The 16,559-nt window shown below is 38.8% G+C and overlaps 1 protein-coding gene across 1 annotated transcript; it reads right to left on the bottom strand.

The window, feature by feature from the left end:
• Positions 1-1,187: 1,187 nt before the first annotated feature.
• Positions 1,188-2,558, bottom strand: LOC128642792 (uncharacterized). Its single transcript, XM_053695588.1, has one exon. The coding sequence runs from the start codon at positions 2,504-2,506 to the stop codon at positions 1,208-1,210; it is 1,299 nt and encodes a 432-aa protein (XP_053551563.1). The 5' UTR covers positions 2,507-2,558; the 3' UTR covers positions 1,188-1,207.
• Between the last annotated feature and the right edge of the window lie 14,001 nt (positions 2,559-16,559).

The raw sequence follows: 16,559 nt of genomic DNA, 5'->3' as shown, positions 1-16,559 counted from the left end.
AGCTAAAGAGGTAAAGCCACTGCTCAGTTATTTAAAAAATATATGTTGGAATCAAGGATGGTGCATAAGATAGAGGTGTGGAGAGAGCCACTGTCTGATCCCCTCTCTCTCACCTGTACCCAACCACCTGTGAAGGGCAGCTGGTAGCCCTAGTTCCTTCTCACACTCTCTAACAGTGGGTACAGGGGTATACATGTTTATATATTGTGAGACTTCAGAAATGTCAGTGTTAACTCAAGAACACATTTTTTAATGTTTAATCCATACACTTTTTAATCCATACACTTTCATAGCAGTGCTACAATTAAACAAAAAAGATGATCCTTTTAATTCAGCTGAACTTTTAACAGTTCATTATATGTATAAATCTGCTGTAGAATAACAGTGAAATGTATCATTTATTTGCTTCATTTGTTTCAACATAAAGAAATTGAGACATGGTAGTTCAGTTTTTTACTTGCACCATATAATGTAACAGTCAATGTAGGCCTAGTTACAAGTGGCACATTAACTTTTATCTTTTTCAACGAAGACTCCATCCGAGAACTTTTGACTTTTCAGTAGTGATAACTTACCTTAAAGAGTTGACATTATTTGGGTGTTGAGATAAAGATGCTCCTATGCCCGATATATATATATATATATATATATTCACTGTGTGTGTATATATATATATATATATATATATATTTATATATATATTCCGTGTATATAGAGAGACATATATATATATATATATATATATATATATATATATATATATTAGCACAGTTCCAATATGAATCTGCCCACCTGTGGTCAACCACCTGGTAAGTCTATAAAAAATGATAATGCCAAACAAAACAGCATTTGCATCAAAACATATACATTCGACCTTTGTTTTGATGCAAATCCTAGTCTGTTGCCGTTTTGTTTGGCTTTATATTTATATATTATAGGGCTGGCTCACTGCAACATCCATAAAAACATCTTCCGGGGTGCTCTTAGAAGTTTATACACAATTATTTCACTATGTCAAAGCCTTTCTCTGATTAATGACCATATTATTTATTCACAGTGATGTTTTGAGGTGGTGCCCATTTATTACATATCAGGTTTGTATGTCTGATGAAGGGGCACCACCCCGAAAGGTCACTACACTTTCCATAAAAATGACAAATATTTTTTCCATGTTGATTTGTGTCCTCTGTCTGGATAACGATTGTGTTTATAATTTGTTGAAGAGATGATTTTCTTTAAAGATTGTTTGATGTAACACAGCATTAACATTATTAATTAGTGAGACATTATACCGCCATATAGTTTTATCTTCAATTAATGATTCTCTAGCTAAAGCTGCCTGAAGAGGCCCTCTGCAGTGATAAACTAAAGCAGTTTTGTTGGAGACATTTTCTGAAGGTCCATAGCTCTTTAAAGCAGAGTGAACTGAGGTCTGAATCACCTTCCGTGGGTTTACTATCATTTTCTTGGCATTGAAGAAATCGGGTCTATCTGGTTCTCTGTGGACATGTTGCATAATGTTGATTCCTGGCACATTTATCCAGTTGGAAATATCAGAAAAATGACCATCAGTGGTTACAGTTATTGGGAAAATGTGGTTTTCAAAGAGGAAGATTCCCACTTCTGGGTGTTGCTTCTCAAGACTTTCCATCATGATGTCCCAGTTGTCATGTTTAAAAGGTAAAATGATCTCATCTATGTCATTGAGTAGGACAAACTTGCTTCTGTACATGTTCCGGTAAATGCAGTCATTTAATGTTGTGACTTGTCCGTAATAGCCAATATGAGTATCATCGTTAGGGTAAAGCCAGCTCTTTGAGGGCTTCAAGTATCGATCAATTGGCCATGGTACAACCTCAACTACGCCTTCCTTAATATAGTATTTCAATACCTCCTCCATTTGTGGGCTGCAGCTGTGCAAATAGATCATTACTCTCTGGGCGCCCAGTAATTTATACATTTCTATAGTCTGTATGAACTGGAGCGTATTGCTGTAATTTCCAAACATTGTAGAAATGCAGACTGTGAAGTTGGCTGTAAATACTCCAGGCTCACGGTTTTTTATTCTGAACTTAGGTTGGTGAGTTATATCTGTATCTGGAGACTGATGGAGAGAAATGTAGTTTGGTTCACAATCAGGAGGCTCTGGACAGATGACATCAGCCAAACCATATGGAAAACCAAATATATCCTCATGTAGATCTATTTCTGCTTTTAAAGTAGGAATTTTGTTATTGATGCTACAATACAAGGAACAGTAGAATTCCTTTACCTCTGTATTGTTGATAATGCTGAGGATTCTAATCCTTTGTTTTTCCCTGTTGTCATAGTATGCAGCAATGACAAATGTCCGCTTATCTTCTAGATGGGTAATTGAGTCATTGCTAATTGCACCAACATCACTTTCTTCTGCCCACTTTCTAAATAGATTCTGTTTTATGAAACTTAAATGGTGAGTCTGCAGTACCAATAATATAATCCCAATGGCACTTCCCAGAAAAAGCATCTTCTTTTTAAACGTATGTTTGCGCACTTTTCTGTAGACGTGTAATATAAACTGTACCAGCCTGTAAAGTATAAACCACAGGTTATTTCAGATGTTAAATGGATTTTATTGAACTGACAAACATAGAAGCTTGAAGGAACAAGTCAAAATGATTCTCCCATGATTCAGACAGAGCATTAAGCAACGTTCCAATTCACCACTATTATTAAATGTATCTGGTATTCTTTCTTGAAGAGCATACTTAGGTAGGCTTAAGAGCGTGCACGTTCCTGGAACACTATATGGCAGCAGCAGTTTTTTTAACAAAATTTCTAACAATGTTATAAATTGTTGCAAACACTGTTCAACAACTGGCACTAATACTGCTATATAGTCCTCAGGACGTGCACACTTATCTGCATATCTAGGTATAAAAAAGGATATTAAGAGATCTCTTTAATAATAATAATAATAATAATAATTAGAATAATAGGGGATTTATCACTGAATAAAGATCATTTTATGTTTAATGATTCTCATAGAAGTTTAGTAACTTTATGTAAATCCCCTTATAAAGCAATTCCATCCTTCACTGACCTAATGACCTTAAAGGGACACTGAAGTTAAAATTAAACTTCATGAGTTAAATACAGCATGCAATTTTAAACAACTTTCCAATTTACTTCCATAAACAAAATGTGCTCAGTATTTTTATATTTATACTTTTTGAGTCACCAACTCCTACTGAGCATGTGCAAGAATTTACAGCATATACGTATATGCATTTGTGATTGGCTGATGACTGTCACATGATACAGGGGGAGTGGAAATATACATAACTTTGAAATTTATTTAAAGGGACAGTCAACCATAGAATTGTTATTGTTTAAAAAGATAGATAATCCCTTTATTACTCATTCCCCAGTTTTGCATAACCAACACAGTAATATTAATGTAATTTTTACCTCTGTGATTACCTTGTATCTAGGAACCTTCTTCCAGCCCCCTGATCACATGACTGTGACTGTTTATTATCTATTGTCTTAAATTTAGCATTGTGTTGTGCTAGATCTTAAAGGGACAGTACACTGTAAAATTGTTTTTCCATAAATGTATTTTAAATAACTTGTTATACCAACTGCAGAGTATAAAATATTTGAGAAATTGCATTTTCGGGTTTATTTGTATATCTGAAGTAGCTGGTTTTGTGCTTTGAAACCACAGCCTATTACAATGGGTTGAGCTTCAGGTAATATCAGATCTCATTATGTTATCACTTTTATATACACAGACTTGCTTCCTTATCTTATATTTGTCTGGAACACCAAAGCTCAATACATAAAGAGAACAATGGAAAATTATCATTTTATTACTTAACTATCATGCCCCCCACTGAGGGTGTAATCACTTCTGCTGGCTGTGTTTACTTAGGCTTGTCAATAGCGTATACGCCAGTATCAAAACTTTCAGTATAGGTTAGGAAACCACAAGCTAAATCAGCTATTTCAAATGCTGAAATATGAGTAAAGGAGCTACTTGTAACCAATTTAATACACTCTAGCAGGTAAAAAGGATCATTGGGAATAATTTAAAGGGGAGAAAGTTTTTGGGTGAACTGTCCCTTTAAATAACTTTATGTGCCTGAACACAGTGTTATCTATATGGCCCATGTGTACTTTCTGTCTCTTTGTTGAAAAGAGATTTAAAAAGCATGTAATAAGAGGCAGCCCTCAAAGGTTTAGAAATTAGCATATGAGCCTACCTAGGTTTAGTTTAAACTAAGAATACCAAGAGAAAAAAGCAAATTTGATGATAAAAGTAAATTGGAAAGTCAATTAAAATTAAAAGTCCTATCTGAATAATGAAAGTTTAATTTATACTAGACTGCCCCTTTAACAAAAATCTACTACTCATTTGAAGTTCAGACTAACAGGCCCATTTATCAAGTTCCGTATGGAGCTTGAAGGGCCGTGTTTCTGGCGAGTCTTCAGACTCGCCAGAAACACAACTTATGAAGCAGCGGTCTAAAGACCGCTGCTCCATAACCCTGTCCGCCTGCTCTGAACAGGCGGACAGGAATCGCCAGACATCAACCCGATCGAATACGATCGGGTTGATTGACAGCTCCCTGCTGGCGGCCGATTGGCCGCGAGTCAGCAGGGGGCGGCGTTGCACCAGCAGCTCTTGTGAGCTGCTGGTGCAATGTTAAATGCGGAGAGCGTATTGCTCTCCGCATTTAGCGAGGTCTTGCGGACCTGATCCGCAGTGTCGGATCAGGTCCGCAAGCCCTTTGATAAATGGGCCTGAAAGTGCTATTGCATTGTCTTCTTATCATGCATTTGTTGATTATGCAAATCTACAGTGTTGACTGATCCTTTAAAGGGACATTTTACACTAGATTTTTTCTTTGCAAACATGTTTTGTAGATGATCCATATATATAGCCTTATACAGTTTTTTTTAAATGTATAGTTTTGCTTATTTTTAAATAACATTGCACTGATTTTCAAACTCCTAACCAAGCCCCAAAGTTTTAGAAGTATACTGATGTATACCTACTCCAGCGTGTTCCAGTTTGTGTAAAGAGTCTTTTCATATGCAGAGGAAGGGGGAGGGGGGAGTGTCCGCTCTTTTTCTATAGAACCACTTGCAGTGGGTGTTTCAGCCTAACCTTTTCAACAGAGCTAAACTGGGAGCTTCTACGTAAGTTAAATGTAAATTTTTGTATACTGTCCCTTTAAACAGATTTGTATTATCTGCCAAAAAAAAAAGAGATGTTGCTATTTACTCCTTGCTCCAAGTCATTTATAAAAAATTTTTTAAAAATAACAGGGTCCAGTAACGATCCCTGAGGGTCCCCACTAATTACTTTTGTCTAATCTGAGCATGATCCATTTATTACTACTCGTTGCTCCCCGTCTTTTATGCAGTTATTTATCCATGAGCTAACATTTCCAGCTATTCCCAATATTCATGTACATTAGGCATCTAGCGTAGGCAGCCAATATAATTTTAACAAATGCACACGCACTTTATTCTCAGGCTACATAATTCTATCTATAATTTATTTTGTGTTTAATTCCTTTAACATCAGCGTTCATCAAGCAAAAAGCAGTTAACTGGCTAAATGTAAACATAGTAAAATGTATTGTTTTTCTGATCCCATTCCTTAACACCTTAACAACCGCAATGTACCCTGTTCGTACAAGAGCACTATTATATATTAGATATTAGATATTGTTTTATGGGTGACAAGCTGTAGAGCTCATTTGGAAACTAGATAAAAAGAACATTGATATAGTGAAATGGAAGAGTCTACAGATATTAATATAAAAAAACCTTTTAACTTCTATTGTCAACATTAAACATTCATATCATGTTAAAAATTTTGTGGCATATTTATCAAGCTCCGAATGGAGCTTGATGCCCCGTGTTTTTGGCGAGCCTGCAGGCTCGCCAGAAACAGCAGTTACGAAGCAGCGGTCACAAAGACCGCTGCTCCATAACCCTGTCCGGCTGCTCTGAGCAGGCGGACAGACATCGCCGGAAATCAACCCGATCAAGTAGGATCGGGTTGATTGACACCCCCTGCTGGCGGCCTAATGGCCGCGAGTCTGCAGGGGGCGACGTAACACCAGCAGCTCTTGTGAGCTGCTGGTGCAATGTTTAATACAGCGAGCGTATTGCTCGCCGTATTCAGCGAGGTCTGTCGGACCTGATCCGCACTGTCAGATCAGGTCCGACAGACCTTGATAAATAGAGGCCATTGTCTTCTAAATCACCTGCGTACTGAAGCCAAAGGCTCTAAAAGATACCATAGCACCACACTTGTAAGCAAAATAACGGGGCAAGTGTATCCTGAGAAAGAAAGGTCCCCTCTTTCAGCAGAGGGGTCACATGACCAGGTAATCCCCATGGCAACAGCAATTTGCTGAACGATACACAAGCCTATTATCATGAGGTGTGGGGTAAGTCACCTATCAGCAACTGCAATATACAGAGAAATGCATTCTTTTATGTGGTGGTTCTTATGTTTCTCTATTTCAGATGAGTGGCCCCTGTGGCTCTCAGGAGGTTGTCATAACAAGAGTTGTTACCCATTCTACCCTGAGAAATGTATCATAAGATCCCTTGTTTGAATAAATGGTTTTATGCCCCTATGACTGTCATGTGATCACCTTAAAGGTAACAGATGTGCAAAAATTTGTTTGTAAAATGTGCTCATTTCAAGACCATTATAGTAAAGTAATAACATCCTGTAATTGTACTGTAGCTTAGCAACCCAGTGCTGTTATCTGTTTATCCCCTATCACTTCTCACTGGCTCAACGGCTCTTTTTGTTTTTTACTTGGGACCAGCAGTTCTCTGTGGCTCCTGAGCTATACTTTAACCTTGTGTTTAGCCCTTTTGCAGGAGTTAAAACCATAGATTTGCACGGTCCCTGTTGCTAAAATTAGAGCACGTCATTTTTTCACTATAACGACCTTTTGACTATAACAAAATAATAAACAAAAAGAAATATTGTTTGTCTATTAAATGTAGAAACTAATGAACACATTTTTTATTTGTTTAATAGTAGTTTTGATAATGGGGATATTTCAGAAAAAAGAAGGTGAAATTTATTATTCATTTTAGAAATGTCATGAATGAAAGGAAAATCAAATGTAAAAAGAATATGCTCTAATGTGTAAGAACATTTAATTATTGCACTATTGCTAATATATAAGCTAACAAGGGGTTAAACACATAGTAAAAGTCAGCTGCAGAGCAGCAATGCACTACTGGGAGCTAGCTAAAAACATACTGTGAGTCAATGACAAGAGATATGCGTGTAGCCACCAATTAACAAGCGCAACCCAGGGTGCTGAACCAAAAATGGGCCGACTCTTAAGCTTACATTCCTGTCTTTTCAAATAAAGATACCAAGAGAACAGAGAAAAATTTATTATAGGAGTAAATTAGAAAGTTGCTTAAAATTGCTGCTCTATCTGAATCATGGCAGAAAAAAATGTGTTTCATATCCATTTAATTCACTGAATTGTAGTGAAATTCACCCAATTTCCGTAAAATATAATCGCACTTTATGTTGTTATAATATGTACATATCCTACTCTAGTGGGTGCTAGCTGGTGATTGGTGCCTGCACACATTTGTCTCTTGTGATTGGCGAACTATATGTGTTCAGCTAGCTCTCAGTAGTTCATTATTCAGCAAATGATACCAAGAGAATGAAGCAAATTTGTCAATAGAATTCATTTTGGAAAGTTGTTTGCTCTTTGCCATTTGAGATGGCAGATAAAATCACCCCAGACTGAACAGACCGGCGTGATTGACAAGCCCTGCTCTGGAATGTGTATGTGTCTTTAACACTCTATGGAAGCACTGTTTGTAACAATGTTTGTAGCAGTTTTACACATTGTTACACAAGCTCACGTGCAGCTATGAGCCTGCCTAGGTTTACTCTTTAGCAAAAAATAAATAACAAAAGTGTCCCTAGAAGAATGTAAACACTAGATTTAACTAAAGCATGTTTTGCCCTTTAAATAAAATGTATACACCAGAATACCTCATTGGTAGAAACGGTTACAACACGTTGCGCTTTCAAGTCCTCCAGATCCGGGGCTGTAAATAAGTCCAGTGTTTTTAGGAACAGCAATAACTCTTCTTTAGATGATATATTGGCTTTAGCCTCTCCAGTCCCTCTGCTCGTCTAGTAGCCAAATCACTGAAAGTCACTTTATTCTTCTGACTCTACAGAAAAACATAATTACTGGTTTGTCTAGAGATTCTGTTCTCGTGGTAATGAGCTGTAAACAAAACCTGAGGGCTTTAAACGCATCAAGCAGTCTCAAAACAATACAGAGAAGGAGCTCATCCTTATTTTTGTATTTCTCAAATACACATTGCTGGGATACAGAAACTTGTACTCACCTCCATCCCTGAGGGCTAGACAAAGACGAGGTCCGTCCCACCCCACCCCATTCTGTGTGACTGAGACACAGATACGTTACTAATATGGATACCAACTCCACAACATATTTGATGTGCTTTGCATTACATTTTTGTCACTTGGAGGTCTTGTGTGACTTGGTATTGTGCTGTTGTGAGATGATCATGTAGTTGCCAGACGCCTGTTTTGGTGACAATAAAAATTCCTTTGTTGCAGTTAGAAAGGGAACTCTTGATATTTACATCCAATATGGAAGGGCTTAACAAGAAGCAGCACACGCTCTTCTATACTTGGACATAGGACTTCCCCACTATTGTTTATTCCCGTAGCGCTATTGGTCAGATTTACAGCTAACCACCAATGATAGGACATTCCAATACACTCCTCTCATATGAACCTATTGGCAGTGTGCATCATACAGCTGCTTTATGATGTTTCCACGCTATGTTGTTTTAGGAGATCGGTCTTTTATAACTGAACTCTTCTATTAAGGGATTCCAAAAACGAGATTAACTGCAGCACAATGTTTTAATCACTTAGGTAATCTATATACACAATGCCCTGACCACACAGTAAGTCAGCCCCAACGGTTCTATAACCACATAGGATTAACCCCTTAGAAGTGCAGCAGGTCTCAAATCTTCACAAAGGTTATTATTGTTTGTACACAATCTGAATATCATCTGTAATATTTACATGTAATGAAATTATGGATAACATATCAGATGCATGATGTTGATGCTCTGATGTTATATTTGTAGTATATGTCAAATGTTATATTACTGCACTTTATTTGCTAATGGATGTGAACTAGACACAGGAGGTCTTGTGTATATATATATATATTTTTTGTGTGTTTATGTATCTATACATCTTTCACTCTGACATTTAATATATATTTGTCATTTTATATTATATGTTGATGTATACTGTTTCAAACAAGATATTACAATGTTAGATATTTTAATCTCTGTCCACATGTGTTTACCTTGGTTACCCTAACAACCATACTTAGGTGATTATAGACAGGTGCAGCAGTTGAACTGATTATCCAATCACAAGAGTTTCCTGTTTTTTAGTTTTTTGTTAAATAGCAAGTGTATTACAATGTTTGTTATAGCCTGATGAAACAGCCCTGAGTAGGCTGAGAAACGCGTCGCTGTATTAATAAAGAATTTTAATTTTTTAATATACACTTGCTGTTTTGGTCTATATTATCCTTAATATCTCACAACTGTTCCTGGTGCATGCTGAGGATCGTTTGTACTATAGTCTACTGGGCGACGATTTGGTTCCAGTTTGCTGTATCTGCACCTGCTGGTGCTCACCCTCTAGTAAGTGCATTTGGTTGGGGCCAATCTTATCTTTGTCCTGACGATATTGGACCATGTTTGGTTTGTCTTCTTATATATATATAGGAATCTGAATACTGGACATCCAGAAGAATTAGGACTGTCCCTGTGCCAAGGTCTCAGTGCGCTGGATCACTGTTAAGCTTCCAGCCTGCTCCACTAGCACCATTGGGTGCTTTTTGTTTGTGAGTATTCACATTCTCATTGCTGATTTTATATCTTGTTTGGGCGATATTAGGCCATGTTGGCGCCTCTGTTTTTTATTCTTTTCTAGATATCATACCTCAGGATAGCCATCCTTTGACAGAGTGCTGCCATACTGTTTGGGATCCACAACTTTTTGGTACTAAGACTATCACAACAATTGTTGAAGTTCCATTCTTTATATTTTTTATTATTTTTTATTTTTATATATTATTTTTAACCAATGTTATTATTGATACTGATATTGTCTATTACTATTAATGTTTTATACTGTTGTATTATTATGACACCATACATTTGATCTTTCATATATATATATCATTTGTGTTGTTATATCCCTTAATCAGGGATACCAGTTCATCCTGTCGCTCGTCTTTGTACACATCAAACATACCACTAAAGACACTCTATAGTTGATATTAGGGAAGCGCCCCCTAAGGGCGTGGTGTGTGTTGTACAAGCATCACTCTCTATATATATCTGATCATGTAGTTGCCAGACGCCTGTTTTGGTGACAATAAAAATGCCTTTGTTGCAGTTAGAAAGGGGTGTGTGTATTTACCCCTTTTATGTGTAGTTTATTTGAATAAAATGTAACTGTTTGCTCAAGTGCTCATTGGGTGCTTGTGAATTTCATTTTGGATTAAAGAATTCTAGAATAAAAGGTCATGGAACCCAAAAAATGTTCTTTCATGTTTCAGACAGAGAAAACTAATTTAAACAACTTTCCAATTTACTTCTATTATCTAATTTGCTTCATTCTCTTGGTATCCTTTGTTGGAGAAGCAGCTATGCCCTACTGGGAGCTAGCTGAATGCGTTGGGTGAACCAATAACGTGAGGCATATATGTACTGCCACCAATCAGCAATGCTAGAGCCTACCTAGGTATCATTTTTCAACAAAGATAGAACAAAACAAATTAGATAATAAAAGAAAATTGGAAAGTTGCTAAAAATCTCATGCTCTATCTGAATCATGAAAAAAAATTGGGTTTCGTGTCTCTTTTTAAAGAGACATTGTTATTTTTTTGGGTAACATGAACTTACGGACAAAGGTTTTTCCCAGTTTCTGCCCTTAAAGGGACATAAAACCCCAAATGTTTCTTTCTTGATTCAGATAGATCATACAATTTTAAACAACTTTCCAATTTACTTGTATCATCATCAATTTTGCTTAATTATCTTTTATCCTTTATTTCAGCAATGCACTACTGGGAGCTAGCTGAACACGTCGGTAAGCCAATGATAAGAGACCTTTAAATTAGATTTTGGCATTTCTGCTCTGCATTAGTTTCACCATAATTATCCACTCTCGCGATACACATACTGTACATATTATAGACCTTTTTTTTAAAAAAACTCTTATTACAACTTTTCAAAACCAAGCCAATAACCTTATCTTCACAAGGACATCTGTTGTTACACAGAACCAACATTACATTGGCAACGTCCTTTTAGGGTAATATCAGTCCTCAGTGCAGTAGAAATCCTTAGAAAAGATAACTCTGCTCCTCCTTTTCCAGCTGTTTCTACAAACTTAAGAAGAACAAAAACAACAACAAAACCAAACAAAAGCTATTGACATCCGGTACATTACCAATATTTACCCACCTGTTCCTCCCAGGACTCCCCAGGTACCTCTATCTGTGCCACAGTGCCCCCTACTTTCTATATCGTCCGCTGTCCTCTCAGCTATCTCTCTATTACAGTCTGTGTCTCTCGGTGGGTATATTAGCTGCTTTTGGAAGTCAGAGAACGAATGTAAAGTTCTAATTTTTGTAAGAATTTTGTTGGACTTTTGAGTGGATCTCCCACTGAGTCCCACTGGTCTTGTATCAGTTTGTGAGCCATACTTAGCTTTAGTTCTCTAAATCTGTCATCTAATATATTATACCAAAGCTCAGCTAATTCATTCAAGGGTTGGTTCTCCAGTTTTTGTAGCAGAGATTTATACATTGCGAAAATAGAATATATACCGTTATTAAACAAAGTTACCCACGTATTTATCCTATTATGATTTTTTTTTAATCACTAATGATAGTGCGGGCTAGATTATAAGAGGTGCGCTTACTGTTGCATGCGAGCAATAAGGGGTTTATCACGGCTCGTCGGAAGTAGCATGAATTTTAAGTTGAAAGTAAACCCATTCGCTCAAGTGCAATTGAATTTAACGTACATCAGGATAGTGCAACTTCAGAGCTCTGGTAACTGTTACGCTCAACTAAAAAGTTGCACAAAAAATACATTGTACAGTAAGTTACACTCATAATAACAATGCCTAATAAAAATGATTAAAAAAAGACTTCCGGTGGGCGGAGCAACGGACTGGCAGCATACAAGAAGAGCTCCGCATACTCAGCTCTCAAAAACAGTTAAAAAATTTGCGGCCAGCCTATTTCCCACACATATTAGCCTTGTTGGGCACTCCTGCAAGTAACCCTAACTGGCGAAGTCGTGTGAAGGGTTAAACCATCGCCCTTGTCCCCAGAAGGAAAGAAGTGTGCAACGGAGCCCAGAGTGTAAGCGCCATTTTGGACCATGGCCTTCCTACCCCAGCAACCGCATCAGACAGGCTAAGGACACCGGGAGGACACAGCTTTATACAATTGAAGAGCGGAGGTGGTGAGCTAATCAAGGTCCTAGACTGGTGTCCCTTAATAACAAAGCAGTGCTGTACCTGAGGTGGGGGTGAGCAGGGCGGACTTGCATAGCTCAGGGGCACAGAAAAGCGCAACAATACAGCGCTTAGAGCTGTAGCAAATATCCCCTAAATTTTTGCAACTGGACTGGGGGAACACTTGGGGTGAATATTGTGAGTGAGAGACGTTTTGGAGCACTTATCACCACATTAGAGTGCTGAACAAACTACCACGTGGGAGCTCCTTATAGCATTTCCCTTCCCCCTATTGCATGTACACTACTATAAAAACTTTCCAGCAACACTTCTACTATAAGCCTCTGAGTGAACAATGTCTCTTAGTTTGGTGCGGGTCAAAATCATACAGGGACCTGCAACTCTCATTGCGCTGCATCAAACTTTTGTGTGAAACAGACCTTGGGGGACATATTTTTCACTGAAGCCAGCTAGACACAGGAAATTAAAACCTTTACTGCTCTGATTGGGCTACTGGCCTGTTGTAAAACCTCCAGAGAGAAGAAAGGGGGAGAGAAGGTGAAGAGTAAAAGATCACTGCCTCTGTTCATACCATTTATATGTATTGATGAACTGCACTGCTCAGTTTTTGTATTCTGTTGGATTGGTATTTACCGTATACAACACGATTAAAGTGGACTATTTCTATCTGTATAACATAACTGTGTGAGGTGCCTGCTGTTTCTTTTTCTCCACAGTAAACGTTCTCTGTCCTCACCTATTTGAGACGATTCCTGCAATTACTGAAATATTGTCCTATACTGTCACCTAGGGGACATTTATAAACATAACAAGCAAGCATTAATAACGCTGTAAAAAGGCTAGTGCAGTATTTGTATGAAGCTTGACCACTATTTCACGCCTATTACCAGCAAGGCGGCAGGAATAATGGCCTCCAGAGGCAAACATTCAGAAAAGAAAAGGCCGGCAACAGATCAGCAAGTGGACTCCCCACCCTCCCCTAGATCCTCAAATGTTATCACAACGGATTCATCAGCCCTGCTTCAGGAGCTTAAATCATTTTTTTTACCCAAGATGGAGTCCCTTCAAGCAGGAGTTGACACACTCACTAGTGAAGTGCGCCAATTTTCCACTAGGCTCACTCACGATGAACAACGCATATCTGATGTGGAGGATATGCAAACGTCTACATCTGCCTCAGTAAGACAACTTCAGCGGCAGAATCGAGCGCTGCAGGAGAAAGTAGATGACCTCGAAAATCGAAGTCAAAGAAACAACCTTCGGGTGGTGGGGGTCCCGGAAACGATAAAAAGTAAGGATCTGCTTCAATTCACTGCCTTAACTCTGCCTAAGTTACAAAAATGAACGCAGATCACCTGCCGCTGGATGTGGAACGTGCAGGCCAGGATAAAGGTCTTGAAACTTTGAGCTCTCGTCCACGGCAGGTAATTTTCAAATGCCTTAACTATCAGGAAAAACTCGCCCTGCTGAGAGCATACCGAGCCCATGCTGGAAACCTGCACTTTGAAGGAAAGCAACTGCTAATTTTTCAGGACTTCTCAGCCGAAGTGTCCAAGCTACGCAGGGACTTTGCCCCACTGTGTTCTCGGCTGCATAAAGAGGGGAAACAGGCCACATTGTTATACCCGGCAAAGTTGAGGCTGCAGACACCTACTGGGCCTAAATACTTCTGTACTCCTAAGGAACTGCAATCATATCTAGACAAGGATACGCAGGATGAAGTGCACTGACTCTGGACTCTCAACTCTCTTGCTCCTGTTTGCCCTCTTCTTCTGTCTCCCCATGGGAGGACAGAGGTGTAGGATGCTTGTCGCTCTGGGGAGAGTCTTGGAGGAAGATCCGGTAAGAGATGAACTGCTCTGATGGCTATGGCTTGCTGGCTATCCCACCTGGTATCGGTACTGCAAAAGACTGTCTTCATCTTTGCTCTTTTGTGCTGGACGGTCAAGGTTATAGTCTACAAAAGATTGCATTCTCACCACCTATTGTTGAAGTTCATTATGTTAAATGTTATACTTTATCTTTATAGGTTAAAATAGTAGCTAGTGTTTTGAATGTTCCAGAGTCTCCACATTTAAATCTTGCAGTTCAGGGTTCTAAGAATAGAACACACTCACCCCTTTTCACAGTTCCAACTAATTTAGAAAGGGACTTACTTTGCTCTACCTATAATGATAGTCTCCTGCTAAGTCCACTCACACTATATATCTCACCCATGCAGGCCTCTGTGGATTATAACTTGATACAGGGGCCTACATGTCAATTATTGCTACTTTTGGCCCGCTTGGGTCTTTTCCTTGTTTGGGGGCCCTGTCTCTCTATGTGCCTGTGTTTGGGGAAATTAGACACACACTTACTAATGTATTCCCACCCCTTTAGGTTGCATTATTCGCTAGTAAGGTGGATTATTCCCCAACTGTTTGCTATCGTCACATTAACTTTTAGTGCTTGCTATTTCCACGGGCTACACCTGATAGGCCTTATGTCTTGTTTCTTATTTAGTTTACACTCATTTGAGAATAAAGGAAGCTGCAGGATACTTAAGATATGCACTTTGGAATTTCAGGGGCTGAAACTACCTCCATCACCACCTGTGTTATTGAATGCATTTTTACAGCTGACTAACCAACACTCCCCTGGTGCTCTACCCATTTGCTACCACACAGGGTCGCCTAAGATTTCTTCCTCCCAAATAAGCAATATGTTTGGAACCACCAGTGGAGTGTGCTGTAGGTGTCAGAAGGTTTTGAAGATGTTGTCATGTGTCCTGCTAATGCTCTTATTTTTCTATCCTCTGCAGAAACTCTACCTCCACTCCAGGGAACCCCGACCCCAGAGAATGCTTGAGCTTTGGTGGCCATATGAGTTGTTGTCTTGGTCTCTCCTTTCACTTTATTTCTGTAGGTACCACACCCTCGCACACAACACTGAGAATACTGATCAATTGACCCCTTGCCTGGCTGTGCAGGAGATATGCATTGCCGCCTTGCTCAGACCAATATATCTTTTTATCTACCTTATGGCATTACGGTGTAACATAGTTTCATGGAATGTTGGAGGCATTACATCCCCCGCCAAACGTAGTAAAATATTACACTTCTTAAATTCAATACACACTGACATAGCTCTCCTACAGGAGACTCGCTTAACTCAAGAGGAACATGATAAGCTTAAAACTAGATGGGTGGGGCAGGTTATCAACACGCCCACGGAGGTAAGAAAGAGAGGGGTGGCTATCTTGATAAGAAAGGGACTTTCTGTCACCCTCAAAGACACATATTTAGACACCAAGGGACGCTACATAATCACCAATTTGAGCATTGCATCTAAATCATATTTACTCTGTAATGTATATGGCCCGAACAATCTCTCGCCCCACTTTTGGCAGCATCTGCATCTCCATTTGGCAAAGAGGAATGAGCTTCCAATAATCATGGGGGGAGACTTTAACATGACGCAACTTTTACTGCTTGACAGATTTGTAGAACCCTCAGCTCTGCCGCTCTTACGTACTGCTTCCTGCAGACAAAAAGCTGAGGTTAAACTTACTGAGAGATTCAGGACGGACTTGGGACTGGTTGACTTATGGAGACTGCGCAATCCAACAGACAAAGACTATACTTGTATTTCCAAATCACACCATACTATGTCTAGAATTGACTATTTTCTGACAACCCCTGCCCTCACGCCACATATCCCTTTTACTAAGATATATCCTGTAACCATCTCAGACCACGCACCCATCATGCTGCTCTTAGACTTTACTCCCCCAAATAGTTTGCAGAAGGCATGGAGATTCCCCTCTTATCTTTATAACAATGCTGACTTTTGACAGCAGTTGCGTTCTTATTGGATAGACTATAATGCAGATAATGTGCAGCACCGAGATTATCTAGACCTTTTTTGGCATGCCTCAAAAGCTGTTCTGAGAGGG

The sequence above is a fragment of the Bombina bombina genome, chromosome 12 (assembly GCF_027579735.1).
Source record: "Bombina bombina isolate aBomBom1 chromosome 12, aBomBom1.pri, whole genome shotgun sequence".
Classification (NCBI taxonomy): domain Eukaryota; kingdom Metazoa; phylum Chordata; class Amphibia; order Anura; family Bombinatoridae; genus Bombina; species Bombina bombina.
The sequence above is the reverse complement of the archived record's forward strand: the minus strand, read 5'-3'. Positions and strand labels throughout refer to the sequence as shown.